The sequence below is a fragment of the Rhinatrema bivittatum genome, chromosome 8, assembly GCF_901001135.1.
Source record: "Rhinatrema bivittatum chromosome 8, aRhiBiv1.1, whole genome shotgun sequence".
NCBI lineage: Eukaryota > Metazoa > Chordata > Amphibia > Gymnophiona > Rhinatrematidae > Rhinatrema > Rhinatrema bivittatum.
Window position 1 is genome coordinate 231,889,794 of NC_042622.1, and position 14,982 is coordinate 231,904,775.

Here is a 14,982-nt window from a genome sequence, read left to right on the forward strand (position 1 = left end):
GTATTTGTGAAAAAAAAAAATCAGCTTTTGTGGTTGTAATTGATGGTGGCAGCAGCACTGATGGTGAATCACGCACTTGGGGGTTCTTTTCTGATTTGAAAAAAGTATTTTCTTTTCCCGCTTCTACTGGTGATATATCAACTCTGTATATGGGGGGGGTGTGTGTGTTAATTTTATTAGGGATAAGCTGGAAGGCCCTTACCTGTAAATAAGATGCAAAGGGTCAACATAGATTTCCAGGTTGCATGAGCAAATGTGGCGGGCTCGCTATTGCATCTTGAAAATAATCCCATTTAGTCATAAAGTCCTAAGAGCAGCAGCTGTGAAATAGGATTGTGAAACTGAGGGAGCCTGATAATCTGAGAGTCATCCATGATGACAACCGGAGGAAGGAAGGAAGGACAAATTCCCTGCACAGAACCAGAGCTGCCCCGAGCGCTGGGATTGGACTTAGCAGACGAGAGAGACGCTCTTTTTTTTTTTTTTTTTTTTTTTTTTTTTTTTTATACTATTCACAGATTTAAATCAAAATTAAGGACATTTTTTTTTTCTTCCGTCAGAGCAGAATTAATCTATGGAACTTGTTGCTAGAGGATGTCAAGGCAGGGAGGTAGCATAGCTGAGCTTAAAACAGGCCCACAAATTATTACTCTGGTAGACTTGGGAGTGAGGAACAGGGAAGGGACTTCCTTATTAGCACTGGCCACAGCCAAAGGATAGGATGCAGGGTTTGGACCACTGGCCTGACCCAAAACATGGCACCTTTTTTATGTGCTTAACCCTAAAGGGAATAAAATGTGCCTTTCATGATGATTAGGGATGTGCGTTCACTGAAATGCGAGAAGGCTCTCTGGCACCGGACTCTTTTGTGTATCTCGTTGCTTGGCAGGTAGGTGAAAGGGTTGCAGGAGCAGCATTTGCCAGGCCCGATCGCTTAGTGGAGAGCTACAAAAGAAATATTGGGCCTAGGAGGGTGGAACGGGGATGTCGTCTCTTAAAGCTCGTGTGATGGAGAGAGGGGAGGAGTTCATCTGGTTTTATCTTTTATCTTGCAGAAACGAAGTGAGCGCACAGCGAGGGCGCACACAGTGCCCCGAAAGAGGGGGAAGGAGCAGAGAGCAATTCTGATAAAGGAAAGAGCTGACGTGGGCTGAATGATTTATTAACTCTCTGGCCAGGGTGTCCGGGGCTTTGCCATCTGAGTACTAAGCACCAGGCTGCACTGCTAGCCTGCAGAAATGGTGCATCAGATCACAAAGCAGGCGCGAACCAAGCCTCACTAGGCTTAAATCTGCATTGCATTCATTCATTGGGGGGGGGGGGGGGGTGTTTCAGGTTTCTGTAGGGTGGAGCTTGGGGAAACTTGGGACTTGTAGCCTCCTGGCTACAAGGCAGGCTTTCATTGTATCCTGGCTGTTCAGCACTCTTCAGCGCTGGCGAGGTCCAAAGTACATCCCTGAGGGTGCCCATGCTCTTACATCCACTCCCTGCAGCCAGTCCTGCAGTCTCGCTCTTCTCCAGGTGTCTCTGCTTTTCAGTGATTATTTTATTCCCCGCCTCCTCCTCATGAAAAGCAATTAAGCTTGGCAGGTAGAGGCGAGGCCTGGGGACTGGAGTCTGTTCAGGGCTGAGTCTGTGACTCTTTAGGGTCTTACTGAGGTTATTGCAGGGTGATGTATACTGGGGGGGAAGAGTCCCATTCCTGTCTTCTCCTGGCACCCAGACTTCTCATTCCCACTCTTTTATGCACTCTCTTACCGAATCGGCGCCCTTGTCAGTGTAACCCGCATGTTAAGGATCCTTTTGGGAAAATGGGTGTTGTGATTGCACCAATGACTGGAGGGAGAGCTTTTGAGGTCCTGCTCAGGCCCAAGATGTCAAATAACCCCCAAGGTTTTGTGACTCAGCAAATGCTGAAAGCTTTTTGAGAGTGCGCTGGGATAGAGAGAGAGATAGATATTTTTGTTTTCTATCTGCCTGTCAGGTGTTGGTGGAGCTCTGGGTCTGAAGGTTGTTTGCTCGGGTTTGCTCCTGATGAGGGAAGCTTGCTGGGGTTTTCTTAATAGTCAGCTGCCTTCTGGAGACCCGTCCTAATATTTCTCACTATATAAGGCTTTCTCTCTGGACTCCATGGGATCCGTTTTCAAAGGGTTTTAGATGCCTAACTTTGGTAGTTAAGCATCTAAATCTGCTCCTCTACGAACTGTCTAGAGCTGAGATCCTAAATTTAGGGGCCTAGGAAGTGAGCTGCAATGGGGAGGGGCGGGGAAGTTAGGATGTTAACCAAAAAAATAAATTAGATGCTTAGCATTAGGCACCTAGTTTAGGGCCTTAATCTAGGAAATGAATTGTAGGTCTCAATTTAGGCCTCTAAATTCAGGAACGTTTTCAACCAAACTTAGGCACTGAGCATCTTTTTGATGGAGACCTAGCATTTCATTCTTAGGGGGTCCCTGTGCTTGTTAGTCTGGAAGGCACGGAGGGACCAGGAATGGGGTGGAGGAGAGGCTGGGTCTTGATGTGCTCACCTAGGTTTGCTATGTGCAGATGAAACTATTTTGAATGAATTTTATCAGTTGCATGTAATCCTTTTTTGTCCTATCACATATTGACTGCAATTTCACAAACTCCTTTTAAATGTGTGGTGTGTGTTTTTTTTTTGGTTTTTTTTTTTGCCCAACAAATGCTATGGCTGGGGTGAAGCTTGAGTCCCACGTGGCACGATTTCTGCGGGGTCTGTGTGCTTGTAGAGCAGGGAGCTGCTGTTAGTGGGTGTACCCTATGCTAACTTGCAAACAAAGATTAGTGTAAGGCACACACTTGCCCCATGCGTTGCATCTGCTCTTTTTTTTTTTTATGCTGGCGAGTGAAAGGGGTAAAATAACGAAAGCGCTCGTCAAAACGTCACTCACATGGGCATTTTCTCCTCCCCTGTCCTAAATATGCCTTGCCGGTGTCTCCTTGCCGTCCGGCGACGAGTATATGCTCTATGGAGGATCCCGTGCTCCTCTCAGCCAGTCAGACGGCACTTTTGAACAATTTAACCTGGTTAAAGGGCTTTGAAAACTGATCTCTCCAGGAATTCTCAGAGCACCTTTTTCTGTCCTTTTTTTTTTTGCTTTTTTGTTTTGGGTTTCATCACCAGGATTCGGATAAATACCAGCTTGGGAACACAAAGATCTTCCTCCGAGCCGGGCAGGTGGCCTACCTGGAGAAGCTACGGGCGGCCAAGCTGCACGAGGCCTGCGTTCTGATCCAGAAGACTCTGCGCCGTTGGATGGTGAGGAGGTCTTACCTACGCCTGCGCCTGGCAGCCATCGCTATCCAGAAATACACCCGGGGCTTTTTGGCTAGGAGGTGAGATGGGGAGGGTGTCTGGTTCTTTGAACCCAGCTCTTTTTGGCCACGAGGCGAGAGGGGCCTCGGTGACAGGCCACGCCCCTAGCTTTGTGCAGGAAGTGACGTCACGCTTGCTTTCCTTGGCGTAGGTTAGCCAGGCACCTGCGGCAGACCAGGGCCGCGGTCGTCCTGCAGAAGCAGTACAGGATGCGGGTGCTGAGGCGGCTCTTCCTGCTGCTCCGTGCTGCCGTGCTCACCATCCAGGCCTTCGCGCGGGGCATGTTCGCCAGGCGCCTGTACCACCAGGTATCGTTACTTTCGCCCTTTTTTGACTTTCCAGTCTATCTCTGTCCTCGGGTGCCGGGTTGCTCTGGAACGGCACAACTCTCTTGCTTTTTTTGCAGAACTTTCTTGAGCTTAAAAATGGTCGTTGCGTGCATCCTCTTATTAGATCAGGTCTCGTAAGTGTCTTGTCTTTGCAAATCAAAAAACTTTTATTCAGTTATCTTGTTTAAAATATTCAAGTGGCATTATAAAGATGACTGCACCCCATTTTTAGGCTGCCTCAGTCTTGACACAATTTGTTTTGTGCACATAGGGTAACAACACTCGACACCCCGGGCACTTCTGGTTCTCTCTTAGCCCCCCCAGTTATGTAAGGTGTGACTTGAACTCCTGCCGGGAACTTGGGGTGCTGGGGCTGCAGTGAAGATCTGTGCATTTGAACGTGTTTAGATTTTTCTTAGGGGACGATATGTTTACATTTTTATTTTTGGGTGGGTGAAGGGTTGTGTGGTGGTGGGGTTTGGTTTTTTTTTTTTTTGACTGGTCACCTATGTTTCCTGTGCTTTCTGCTGGCTGTTTCAGCATCACAGTGGCTTCCATTTTTGGAAAAGGGGGGCACAGGGATCATGGGTCCCTTTGCAGCCTGGCAGAAGCAAAGCAGAGTTTGGCCAGAAGGCACTTCTGCCACAGGACACCAGGATGTTCAAAGTGATTTGGCTGCCTAACTGCGGAGTTAGATAGCCAGAGCGTGGGGGCTGGATGTTCAGGAGGGCCAGAGTAGCTAAATCTACACACAGAGTTGATCTAGAAGGCTAGATCTTGCTACACAAATTCTGTGTGGTCTTAGGGGGTCAACTAGATTTAAGCTAACTGTCCTTGTAATCAGGTATAGCCGGCTAAGTGGACAACCTTCACACTGTGTACTGAATTGTAAAGTCTGGGGGGGGGAGGGGCTTCTTTGCCTATTTTCAAATGGGGGGGAGAGTTCCTTTTGCAGAGACTTTTTTCCCTGAGTCAGTTTTCAATTACTTGCACGTGTTCTGGGATGATACAGGCTCAAGCAAGTGCTCCCCCTCTGCCCCCTGGGGAATGGCTCTCCTTATCTGCTTGTAAACCTGCGCGCATGGGTGGCCACCACCTGGGTGGCTTTGTGTGCATAGAGGCCGGGCAGTTTTCAAAGACCCCATTTCTGTGCAGCAGGTGGAAACGGGTTTTTAAAATTGCAGCTCCCCCCCCCCCCACCTCCATGGTTAGAAGACGAACCTCGGACACTTTCAATCACTAATTGGCAGTTTGACTGCTGAAGGGCTTCCTGAGTAGCCCGAATCCGTTCTGCGAGCTTTGCATGCTGCTCCTGTACCACTCCTGGGCAGAGACTCATGTCAGTCAGTATCTGGATCACTTAAAAAAAAAAAAATCATCTGTTAGTGAAACATTTTCTCGTGTATCTTTTTTTATTTTTATATTTTATATATTTATTTTTTTGTGTGCATGTGCTCAAACATGGTGGTTTCGGTGCCTCCTGTTGAGATGCACCAGGAGGTGTTCCCTCGTGCCTGGGCATTGCAGGCATTTTGTTTTGATATTTAAAATGCACTGGTGGTTAGGATGAAGATCAGCTCTTTTGAAAACCTAGCTTTTCTTGCTCCACAGGCAAACCTTGGTTCAGGTTTGCTCGCTTTTAGTACTCCAGGTTGAAGGAAGTCCCAGTTTTGTTTTGTTTTTTAGCTATAGGAGTTGGCCAGCATAACTTTGTAGTTCATGAATAAGCCCGTGACTTACAGAGACGAAATCCTCCCAGGCCTTCCCACCACTGCATCTTACATTTTTAAAGCTGTAATTGTGAATTGTTTTGCAATTATAATCTAGTGAGGAAGTAACAGATGGCATGGACTTAATTAAATGAAACACTTCTGCTAAGTTGCTAGTTCAGTATAACCACTCTTTTGAAAAAAAAAATGTATTTTTTTTTTGCTTTTGCACTGGTAAATTACTCTGAAAGATGTGCAGGAAATGTTAATATCTGTAGGTCCCAGTCTCTTGGATTCTGCCAGCCCAAGGGGGGAAAGGGACGTGACATTAGACGCTAAAGGTTGTTAACCAAAGAGTGTTGGTCTGGTTGTACAAGTGGAGAATTATCCAGACCCAAAGTAAATGTCGGTCTCTTTACTGTAATGTCACAGATCTCACTGCAGCTTTCCCGGTGACTTGGGCTGCTAGCAAGCCACGTTCATTGCTTTGGCTACCAGATCTAAGCTTAGATCTGGTAGCCAAAGTTCTGGCTCTGCCCTTGGTGCAGCTTAAGCTTTTTTCATGGCTCTCTCCTCTCTTTATACAAAGGGAGACCAAGTTGGAGATTGGGTCTCACATCTTTTGAACTGAGCCTGACTTGCCAGTTAACCGCAAAGAAGACTTGAGTGCTTTTTCAATTACCAGAGCTCTCTGGAGAGGTTGGGGAAGGGGGGTAGCCATTACCGAGGGAGTAACATCGTTCTGTTTTATCCCAATTTGGCCCAGATGGTGGAAGAACAGAAAGCTGTGGTCCTGCAGAAATCGGTCCGGGGCTGGCTGGCCCGTGCCCGCTACTCGAGGGTCCGCCAGGCCGTGATCTACCTGCAGTGCTGCTACCGGCGCATGCAGGCTCGCAGGGAACTGAGGAGGCTGAAGATCGAGGCGCGGTCTGTGGAACACTACAAGCAGCTCAACAGGGGCATGGAAATCAAACTGATGCAGGTCCAGTGCAAGCTGAGCGAACAGGTAAAGCAAATGCAGGACTGTGAAGGTGAGAGAGGGAGAGAAGACCAGAACTTCTGCATATAAAGAAAACAACTGCCGGTGTTTGCAACTCATTAATGGTAAATCAGCCGGCACTGTGCATCATGTGTTGATGGTCCCGTAGTGTCGCTTCCCCATATAAATGGTCTCTCGCATGTGAGTACTTTCTTTTTGTTTTGGACCAGTGGCCATGTGCTCTGGAGACTGGTTGTCCAATTGCATCTTGGGAATCTTTGCTACAGGATCTGGAGGGGGTGCATTTTGGGATGCTGGGACAGCCTAGGGGAAGCACCCAGCTCCCCCCCCCTCCCCTCCCTCAGTGATAGAGAGTGCTTCCCTTTTACCCTTCCAGCTGGGGGGGGGGGATTAGTGCCCCCGTGCGTTTGATCATCGTGCGTTTTACGGTGGGGCGGACAAAGTGGAGAGTCCCGGTAAAACGAGAGCGTGGATCCGGTGTTGCTGCCCAAAGCTTGTACATCGCGTTCCCGTTGCTGGCTACTGGCAGGGAAGGTACAGTTGGTTGAGCCATCTGTCGGAGATATATTTGAGATGATTACACTGTGTGTTCTTGACGGGAAGAGAAAAAAAATCTCTTGCTGAGATTTTAAATAGCAAGTAAAAGATCCGTTGCACACCCACAGCCTTCAGGCGGTGCAGCCTGCAGTGGGAAGGCTGTCTCCAAGACATTGCTTTAAATCCCATACTCTCCCCCTCTATAGAGGGGTTAATGCGAGATGGCAGGATACGTCTAGTTGGAAAAATAAGTGAGCAGGTGCACAAATATAAAACCTCCCTCCCAAAAACAAACCTAGTAGATGGTGTCAGACCAGTTTGGCACTTCTAGCCTGTACCGTTTTTTATTCCCGTCCAATACTGCCAGGAGCTATGCCCGCTACCAGCCGTGGAAGCTTGACCACCGGGAAGAGATTGCTCCTTATCCAACAAACCGGGTGCCGCAGCCCCATGACCCTGGCAAGGATTCCAGCTAGTCCCCTACAGAGCGTAACGAGCCAAGGAGATTTAGGGTCAAAAGCCAGCATTTCCACGCCATTGCAGGCTTTTACCATCTTTCCCGTCAAATCCAATTAAATGTGATCAAAGGTGTGAAATTCATTAAGGGAAGTATTTATATCTGCAGACCCATGTGCATTGTGCTAATTGTACGCTACCATATGGTTTCTGTGGTTTTACTCCATTTCCCATCCCCATCTCCACCAATTGTGTGTGACCTTGAACAAATCACTTAAGTACCCTGTGATCAAACTGTTTGCATTACAAGCTCATCGGTATAGGGACCCCCTAAACTTTCAGAAATTAGCGCCTACCCAAAGGTAGGTGTTAATTTCTGCCGGCGCCAGGGAAGTGCACAGAAAAGCAGTAAAAACTGCTTTTCTGTGCACCCTCCGACTTAATATCATGGTGGTATTAAGTCGGAGGCCCCAAAAGTTAAAAAAAAAAAAAAATTAAAATGGGCATGTGGGTTGAAAAACTGGATGCTCAATTTTGCCGGCGTCCGGTTTCCGAACCCATGGCTGTCAGCGGGTTTGAGAACAGATGCCGGCAGAATTGAGCATCAGCTGTCAAACCCGCTTCTCTCAAAAAAGAGGCGCTAGGGACGCGCTAGTGTCCCTAGCGCCTCTTTTTACCATGGGCCCTAATTTAAATAAATTAAGTGTGCGTGCTGGCGCTCGCCTGCTCTCCGCATGGGTTACTGTATCGACCCATTAGTTAGAAAACCTCAGTGGCCTCTCCTTTTTTTTTTTTCTCACTTTTATTTACTTTTTGACCAAAAAAGTTAGTTGCTAGGACTGTGGGTTATATTTATTACATTCACTGTTGCTACCACACTGCTTTGAATAACTTTTTTTTTTACTGTAAAATATGGAAATCAATTCATACCCATTAATAAATAAAGGGTATGCGATTAGACCCAGAGGATTCCTGGTGGCTAAATGATGGGAGATGAAGAAAAGGGTAACCAGCAGAGAGCAATAATTACCCTAAGAGTAATTGAAAACAAACCTTGCTGGGCAGACTGACTGGGCCACTTGGAGTCTCTTTCTAGCGACATTTTGCTATGCGCAGCTCCGTATAAATGTGTCTCTCTTGTGAATCTCCCCCCCAGGCCAAGGAGAACAAGGCGCTGGACAGTCGTCTCTCGCTGCTGCTGGCCGCCCATTCTGAGGAAGTTGGGAAGCTGCAGAAGGAGATGCAGGGATTGCGGGAGGACAAGACACAGCAAGTCCTGGAAGCGCAGCAGCTGCTGGAGAAGGAGCAGGCAGAGAAGGAAAGCCTGAGGTGGAAACTGGCACTGGAGATCTCTGAGCTGAAGGAGGTAGCCAGCGGGAGGGGGGTCAGGATTAATGCTTTAAGGATTAATTAGAGACCTCGTTTACGCTTTAGTGCTAGCGCTGGGGAGGGAGGAGTCTCCTTTGCGTGGTGGTGGTGGTGGTGGTGCTGGTACTTTTTTTTTGTTTGTTTTTTTTTTGCTTTATTTGGGGACAATTTTGTGTGTTGCTTTCCATAAGTGTTTCCTCCACCCCCACCCCCTATTTTAATTTTCTTTCTAGAGCTTTACAGAATTGGAGAAAGCAAAGTGCCTCCTACACGAGGAGAAAAATGCATTAAACAAGCAGATTGCGCAGCACTCGTCAAACCTGGAAGGTGAGGTGCGTGGTCGCAGGCCATGGGGGTTGGGGGCCGGCGCTGAGAATAGACAGAAGGGAGAGCTCCGGGCAGGAGGGCCGCCCTGTGGAGGAGGGGCTCTTCAATGGCTGATGTGTTACTGCTCGCAGCCCCCGTCGCACGCGCCTCTTAACAAAAGACCCCGGGTAAACGAAGCCGCAGACCAGGCCCCTGCCGGCACCTGCATCTTGGTCCACGGCATCCCCTCTGCAAGCCTCGCTCCATTCCCGATTTGGTTCCTAAACTGCAAAATTCTTTTAAAGCAGAAGTGATCACAAGGTTGCAGAAAAGTTGATCACAAAACAAATATGAGGGGAGAGTTGGAGGGGGACCCCCCTCCCCCCACCCTTAACTGTCCTCTGGCGTGGCTGCAATGATTGGACTCCCTGCCCTAGCTGGGTAACAGGGACTTGATAACATGTTCTGGCTGCTGCCCCTTGGCAGGGCTGTGATGTCCCGGAGAGGATGCAGAGGCTCTCGAGACCTTGTCAAACTAAAGTCGCCCTGCCCTCGACCCGCACTTTCTTTTCTCTGATTGCCTAGGTCAGGGATGGTGAACTCCGGCCCTGGAGAGCCACAAACGGGCCAGGCTTTCAGGATATGCACAGTGAATAATATGCACGAGAGCTGCAAAGTGTGGAGGCAGTGTCTGCACATCTTTCTCGTGCATGTTCATTGTAGAGATCCTGAAAAAACGTGGCCTGTTTTTGTGGCACTCGAGGACCGGCGTTCACCATCCCTGGCCCACGTGAGCCAGGTCTGTCCGGGGGCCGGAGGGAATTCTCCGAAACATTTGTAGTGAGGGGGGGGGGGGGGGGGGATGTGGAGCCTAGACAGGAAAGTGAAAGCCTAAGGGCCAGGGACACCCAGAGAGAGTGTTCTGATCACCTTGGGACCAGCCTGACCTAGGCCCGACCAAGTAGGTACTCGCCCGTAGGCCTTAATGGCAAGCTGCCATGTGGCGTTAAATGCTCTCTCGCCCTGCTTCCTGGATTTATCTAGCTGTTTGGGAATAGCCAGCCTGGTACTGGATATTGTCACGCTACCTTCTGTAAAACACATTTCCAAGGCATATTTTATTGTTTGGGGGGGTGGGGGAGGTCTCCCCACCATTTTTTTTCCTCTCTTCTCTAGAACGTATAGGTCAGCGGGTGTTGGCAGAGACTCAGCACCTCTCCAGGGAGCTGGAGGAGGAGAGGTACCGGTACCAGAACATGGTTAACGAATATTCCCGGCTGGAACAACGTCACGAAAACCTGAAGGACGAGCTAACCTTCATGAAAGTGAGCAACCAAAATGCCAACCGTTAATTTGGATGAAGTGCAGGGAAGGAAATCAGAAGCTGCTGGGCTGCTATTTCGGGCGGGGAGGGGGGGGGTGTCAGGGTATGAGGAGATAGAAAGGGTGAGTGTAGGGGGTGACTTTCGGGTGCTGGTAAAATGAAGACAGGCATGGGATGGAATTTGGGATTAACTGGTTTGTGATGTCAAAGGATAAAGTCACAGTAAAAGGCCGTGGGAGATAAGTGTCTAAGGGCCTGCTGATCTAATGATGCACAAGGAAGGGTGGTTATATTCTCAGGATGTCAAAACTGGGAGCAAGTGTGGGAGTAAGCCATGGGGGTAGGGAGCATATGAAGGGCTACTTACGCTATACAGGGTGGTTGAAGACACCGGGGGAGCTTTTCTCGGGCCCCGAATGAGTGAGTGGGATTGTGGGAGCAAGCTTTGGAGAGAAGCAAGCATTTCCCACCATAAGACAGTTTGCACCCCCTCTGTTTGGCTTCTGTCTCCGATAGGCCCCAGGTCATCGCAGGAGTGCTTCGTTTCACAGTATCCTCTCCATGGATGCAGATTCCCTGTCCTCAGCACCTCTGTCTGAGGCTCAAGAGCTGCAGCAGAACGGCCCGTGCGGTGAGGTGAGAGAAACAACTGGCGTGTGTATCTTATCATGAGAAATGCACCTCTGCCCATCTTTCTATGCCTTTACAAAAAGAAGAAGAAAATTGCTACTTCCTGGTTTTCTTCTACATTCATTTAACCAGCTTGGACTCCAGCTCCACTGCCCTCTCTCTGCCTTGGGTAAGGATGCTGGATGCGGGTGGTGAGTGATGTGGTTTATCCTAGCGAATTTAGCCCCATAATTCAGCCAGGCAGGGAGGGCAGCATTTTCTTCGCTCTGCTGGAGAGGAACATTATAACTCAAGAGGAAGATTATCTGATAGTGATAGGACACCAATCCCTATCCTAGCATAAACCATGCACTGAACATCTAACCTGCTACATGTGGTTTAAAAAAAGGAAAAACTGATGGCCGATGTATGTGGGTGGTGTTTTGTTTTTTTTTTAAATGTAATATTTCCAATGCAGAGGCAGCCCCAGGATCCGTCCTCTGCCATAATACAGTACAGCTATAAAATGTCACTTTTATAGCTGGCGATTAATGTGAGCTATTCACAGAGGAGACATTGTCTTATACCAGTGGCGTTGGACTGCTGTTCCTTTGTCTCTTTTGTTACAGTAACATTGTATCCAGAGGTTCTGTCTTAGAACTAGCTACAGTGTATCTGATATACATACACTGGCTTTTTTTTTTTTTCCATAAACTATTTCTTCACATTTTTTTTTTTTAATGGGCTGCAAGAATGCCTTTTTTTTTTTTTTTTTTTTTGTTAAACTGTAAATTAAGCTGAATTGACAGCTGCCAACAGAAGGCTTCAAACATTTTAATAAACAAGGAGGCAGGAAGGTGCTATGTTCTCCAATAAAAACCAAACCCCACTGCAAAGCAGTTAGTGGGCGGTGCAAGAGACCTCCAGGGCCTGCCTCCTGGCTGGGTGTGCTCCATTCGTTTCAAGGCTGGACCTGCATGGGGTCAGCAGCTTTTGCAGATCGCGGTGCCCCATGCGGTTCAGACAGAAAGAATGGGCCGGAGCACACCTGGCGGGGAGAGGGGTGTCTGTGGTCAGCATTGCCTCTGCCCTTGTTACCTTTTAACCTATGTGTTTAGCATTACAATGGGATAAACCATATAAAAGCAGTCGATAGCAAACCACTTAAGCACTCAGACAGTAAATCCCAGAAACTGATATAAAGACCTTCAGGCTTGTCTCGTCAGACCATTTTTTTCCCCCAGTATCTGTTATGATCATGCAGTTTTGAGACTTGCTGTACAGCCTTGTGGTATTAAGAGGTGGGAGGCAGTGATCAGACTGTCGGGGACAGTATAGCTTGGATACTTGCATCCGTAAACATTGTGTGACCCCCCCCCCCCCCCTTGAGAATCTTTTTGTGGAAGATGAGTAAAATGTGTGGTGTAGGCAGGCGCCTGGAGCCTCTGTGCAAAAAATTAAACAACTTTTTAGCAGTCCTAAATGAGAGGTACACCTGCATAATAATTTAGATTTTTGTTTTCATTCAATAAAAGGTATTGGAGTTTTCAAAGAATCAACTGCCAACCAGGGCCTGCCTTGTCACTCCTGCCCCAAGACAAGTGGATAAAACCCCCCAGAATAGCCTTGTGTGAGACCCAGGAATTTTAGTATTTTTGTGGAATCGGTTTGTAATTGCTAGTGGGAGCAGCTGCATGTTAACTGGAGAATTAATGATCTGACCTCTGGAAGGTTTGAGAAACACGGAAACCTTAAGGCAGAAAAGCCCATTGTGGCCTATGTAATCTGCTGATCCGCACAGAGTATTCAGTTTCAGTCCCTCCCACTCTCTCAGAGCGCCTCTGTGTTTATCCCATGCTCCAGTTCAGATACTGTCCTTTTCTCCACAGGGAAGGCTGGTCTATGCAACCACTACCCTCTCTGTAAAGAGATTTCCTTAATTATTCCTGAGTCTTTCTCCCTCATCCCGTGACTCCTTGTTCTAGAGCCTCCATTCCTTTCAGAGTCCCATTTCCTCTGCAGAGAAACCTTGGAGGTCTTTGTGTGTCTCCCTCATATCATTCCATCCTACCTTTCCTCAAGGGTCATACATGTTTAGATCTTTGTCTGTCCCAAAGGCCTTAGAATGAAGACCCCTGACCATTTTATCAGCCACCTTCTGGAGTGACTCCAACCTTGAAAACGAGGTCTCAACTGTATATATTACAAACTGGGTCTCACCAGGAACTTATACATGGGGCAATATCTCCTCCTTTTTCTGCTGACCATTCCTCTCCTTGTGTACCCAAGCGTCCTTTCTGGCTTTCACCTTTGCCTTATCTACCTGTTTGGCCGCCTTAATTACATTAGATGTGATCATCCCCAGATATTGCTCTTTTATTCCATGCTTTGAAGAATTTCACCCTCTCTATACCAGCGGTTCGCCAGGAACACGCAGGTGTATCGCCACACTTCCCGGTCCTCTGCTGACCCAGCTGCTCCCCCCCCCCTACCCAAGCGAAATAAGTCCTGGAACGCGGCAGGAGAGCTGGAGTCAGTGGCACCGGCCTGCTCTCTTCTTCCCGCCCCCTCCCGTGGCCCGGAAGAGGCAGTGTGTGCGTGAAGAAGAGACCATGCTAGTGCAGGCAGCGTCGGCCCAAAGAAAAGAAGAGAGATGCAGCCTGAGGAATGAGCAGCACGGCTCGGAGAAAAATGAAGAAGAACGTTAACCCCCGTGGCCGATGGTTCTCCTTTCTCCATGAGGGCTGAAAGTGAAGGAGGTTGCTGCTGCCGTTAGGGTTGGGAGGAGGCTACTGCTGCTGCTCATTCGGGGGAGGGGGGGGGAGAGTGAGTGAATGAGCAAGCATGTGTGTTTGAGAGCCTGTATGTGTGTGAGATGTGTATGTATGATTAAGAGCCTGTGTGTCTAAATAAGAGAGAGCATGTGTGTCTGAGTATGATTAAGAGCTGCTTTAGGTGAGGGAGCATGTGAGTATGATTGAGAGCCTGTGTGTAATTGAGAGAAAGACAGCATGTGTGTCTGTGTGTGATTAAGAGCTGGTTTAGGTGAGGGAGCATGTGAGCGATTGAGAGCCAGTGTGAGAGAGAGGAGAAAGTTGCAAGCAAACCACCCCGCCTCCTGCTAATTCAAAACAATCTCAGGACACCTGGATATCAAACGTTTCCAGGTATGCAGAGCAAACATTTTTTGTATCCTTATTTTTCATTACTGGATCTTTGTGTCTGCTATTTTGAAATATTTTATTGGTATCTAGAAATTTTTGATATGAGTTTTTAATTATTGGATATTCCACTCATCAGCTGTTTAGAAATCTGTTCTTTTTGTTAGTATGGTTTTACTGCTACTGATTTTATATTTCTTGATTTGTTTTATAAGGACGGGTGATGATTCTCTTTTTCCTTTGTTGCACTGCATACAGAGACTCTGGCTTGTTGCGGTTTCCAGTTCAGTTTTTGTCTGCATGCTTCTAATTATGCGTTTTGGTCTCTTTCTTCTTTGTTAGGTGAGGGTCAGCACATGTGATTCAGGTGAGGTTTTCTGCTGGCGTGTAGTGTCTGTGTAGGGCTCCATAGCAGCCTGACTTGGTCTGTTTTCCTAATAGGAGATGTATTGGTGGTTTAAGGCCTGGTGTAATATTTTCAGTGTTGCCTTTTTCTTAGGTAAGGTGGTTACTGTTTAAGTGCTGGAAATTGGGCATCCAAATGGCAGATGAAATTTAATGTGGACAAGTGCAAGGTGTTGCATTGCATATAAGGAAAAATAACCCTTGCTGTAGTTACACGATGTTAGGTTCCATATTAGGAGCTACCACCCAGGAAAAAGATCTAGGTATCATAGTGGATAATACTTTAAAATCGGCTCAGTGTGCTGCAGCAGTCAAAAAAGCAAACAGAATGTTAGGAAATATTAGGAAGGGAATGGTTAATAAAACAGAAAATGTCATAATGCCTCTATATCGCTCCATGGTGAGACCGCACCTTGAATACTGTGTACAATTCTGGTCGCC

The 14,982-nt window shown here is 47.7% G+C and overlaps 1 protein-coding gene across 3 annotated transcripts in view; it reads left to right on the forward strand.

Moving 5' to 3' along the window:
* The window catches only part of LOC115097869 (unconventional myosin-Va-like), a 98,187-nt gene that overhangs the window by 56,245 nt on the left and 26,960 nt on the right, over window positions 1-14,982 (forward strand). For all 3 annotated transcript variants that reach the window (XM_029614002.1, XM_029614000.1, XM_029614001.1), the window contains 7 exons: window positions 3,146-3,357; window positions 3,489-3,645; window positions 6,142-6,381; window positions 8,525-8,734; window positions 8,970-9,063; window positions 10,219-10,367; window positions 10,883-11,002. In XM_029614002.1, coding sequence (XP_029469862.1) covers window positions 3,146-3,357; window positions 3,489-3,645; window positions 6,142-6,381; window positions 8,525-8,734; window positions 8,970-9,063; window positions 10,219-10,367; window positions 10,883-11,002 — 1,182 coding nt within the window. The remainder of the gene's footprint in view (window positions 1-3,145; window positions 3,358-3,488; window positions 3,646-6,141; window positions 6,382-8,524; window positions 8,735-8,969; window positions 9,064-10,218; window positions 10,368-10,882; window positions 11,003-14,982) is intronic.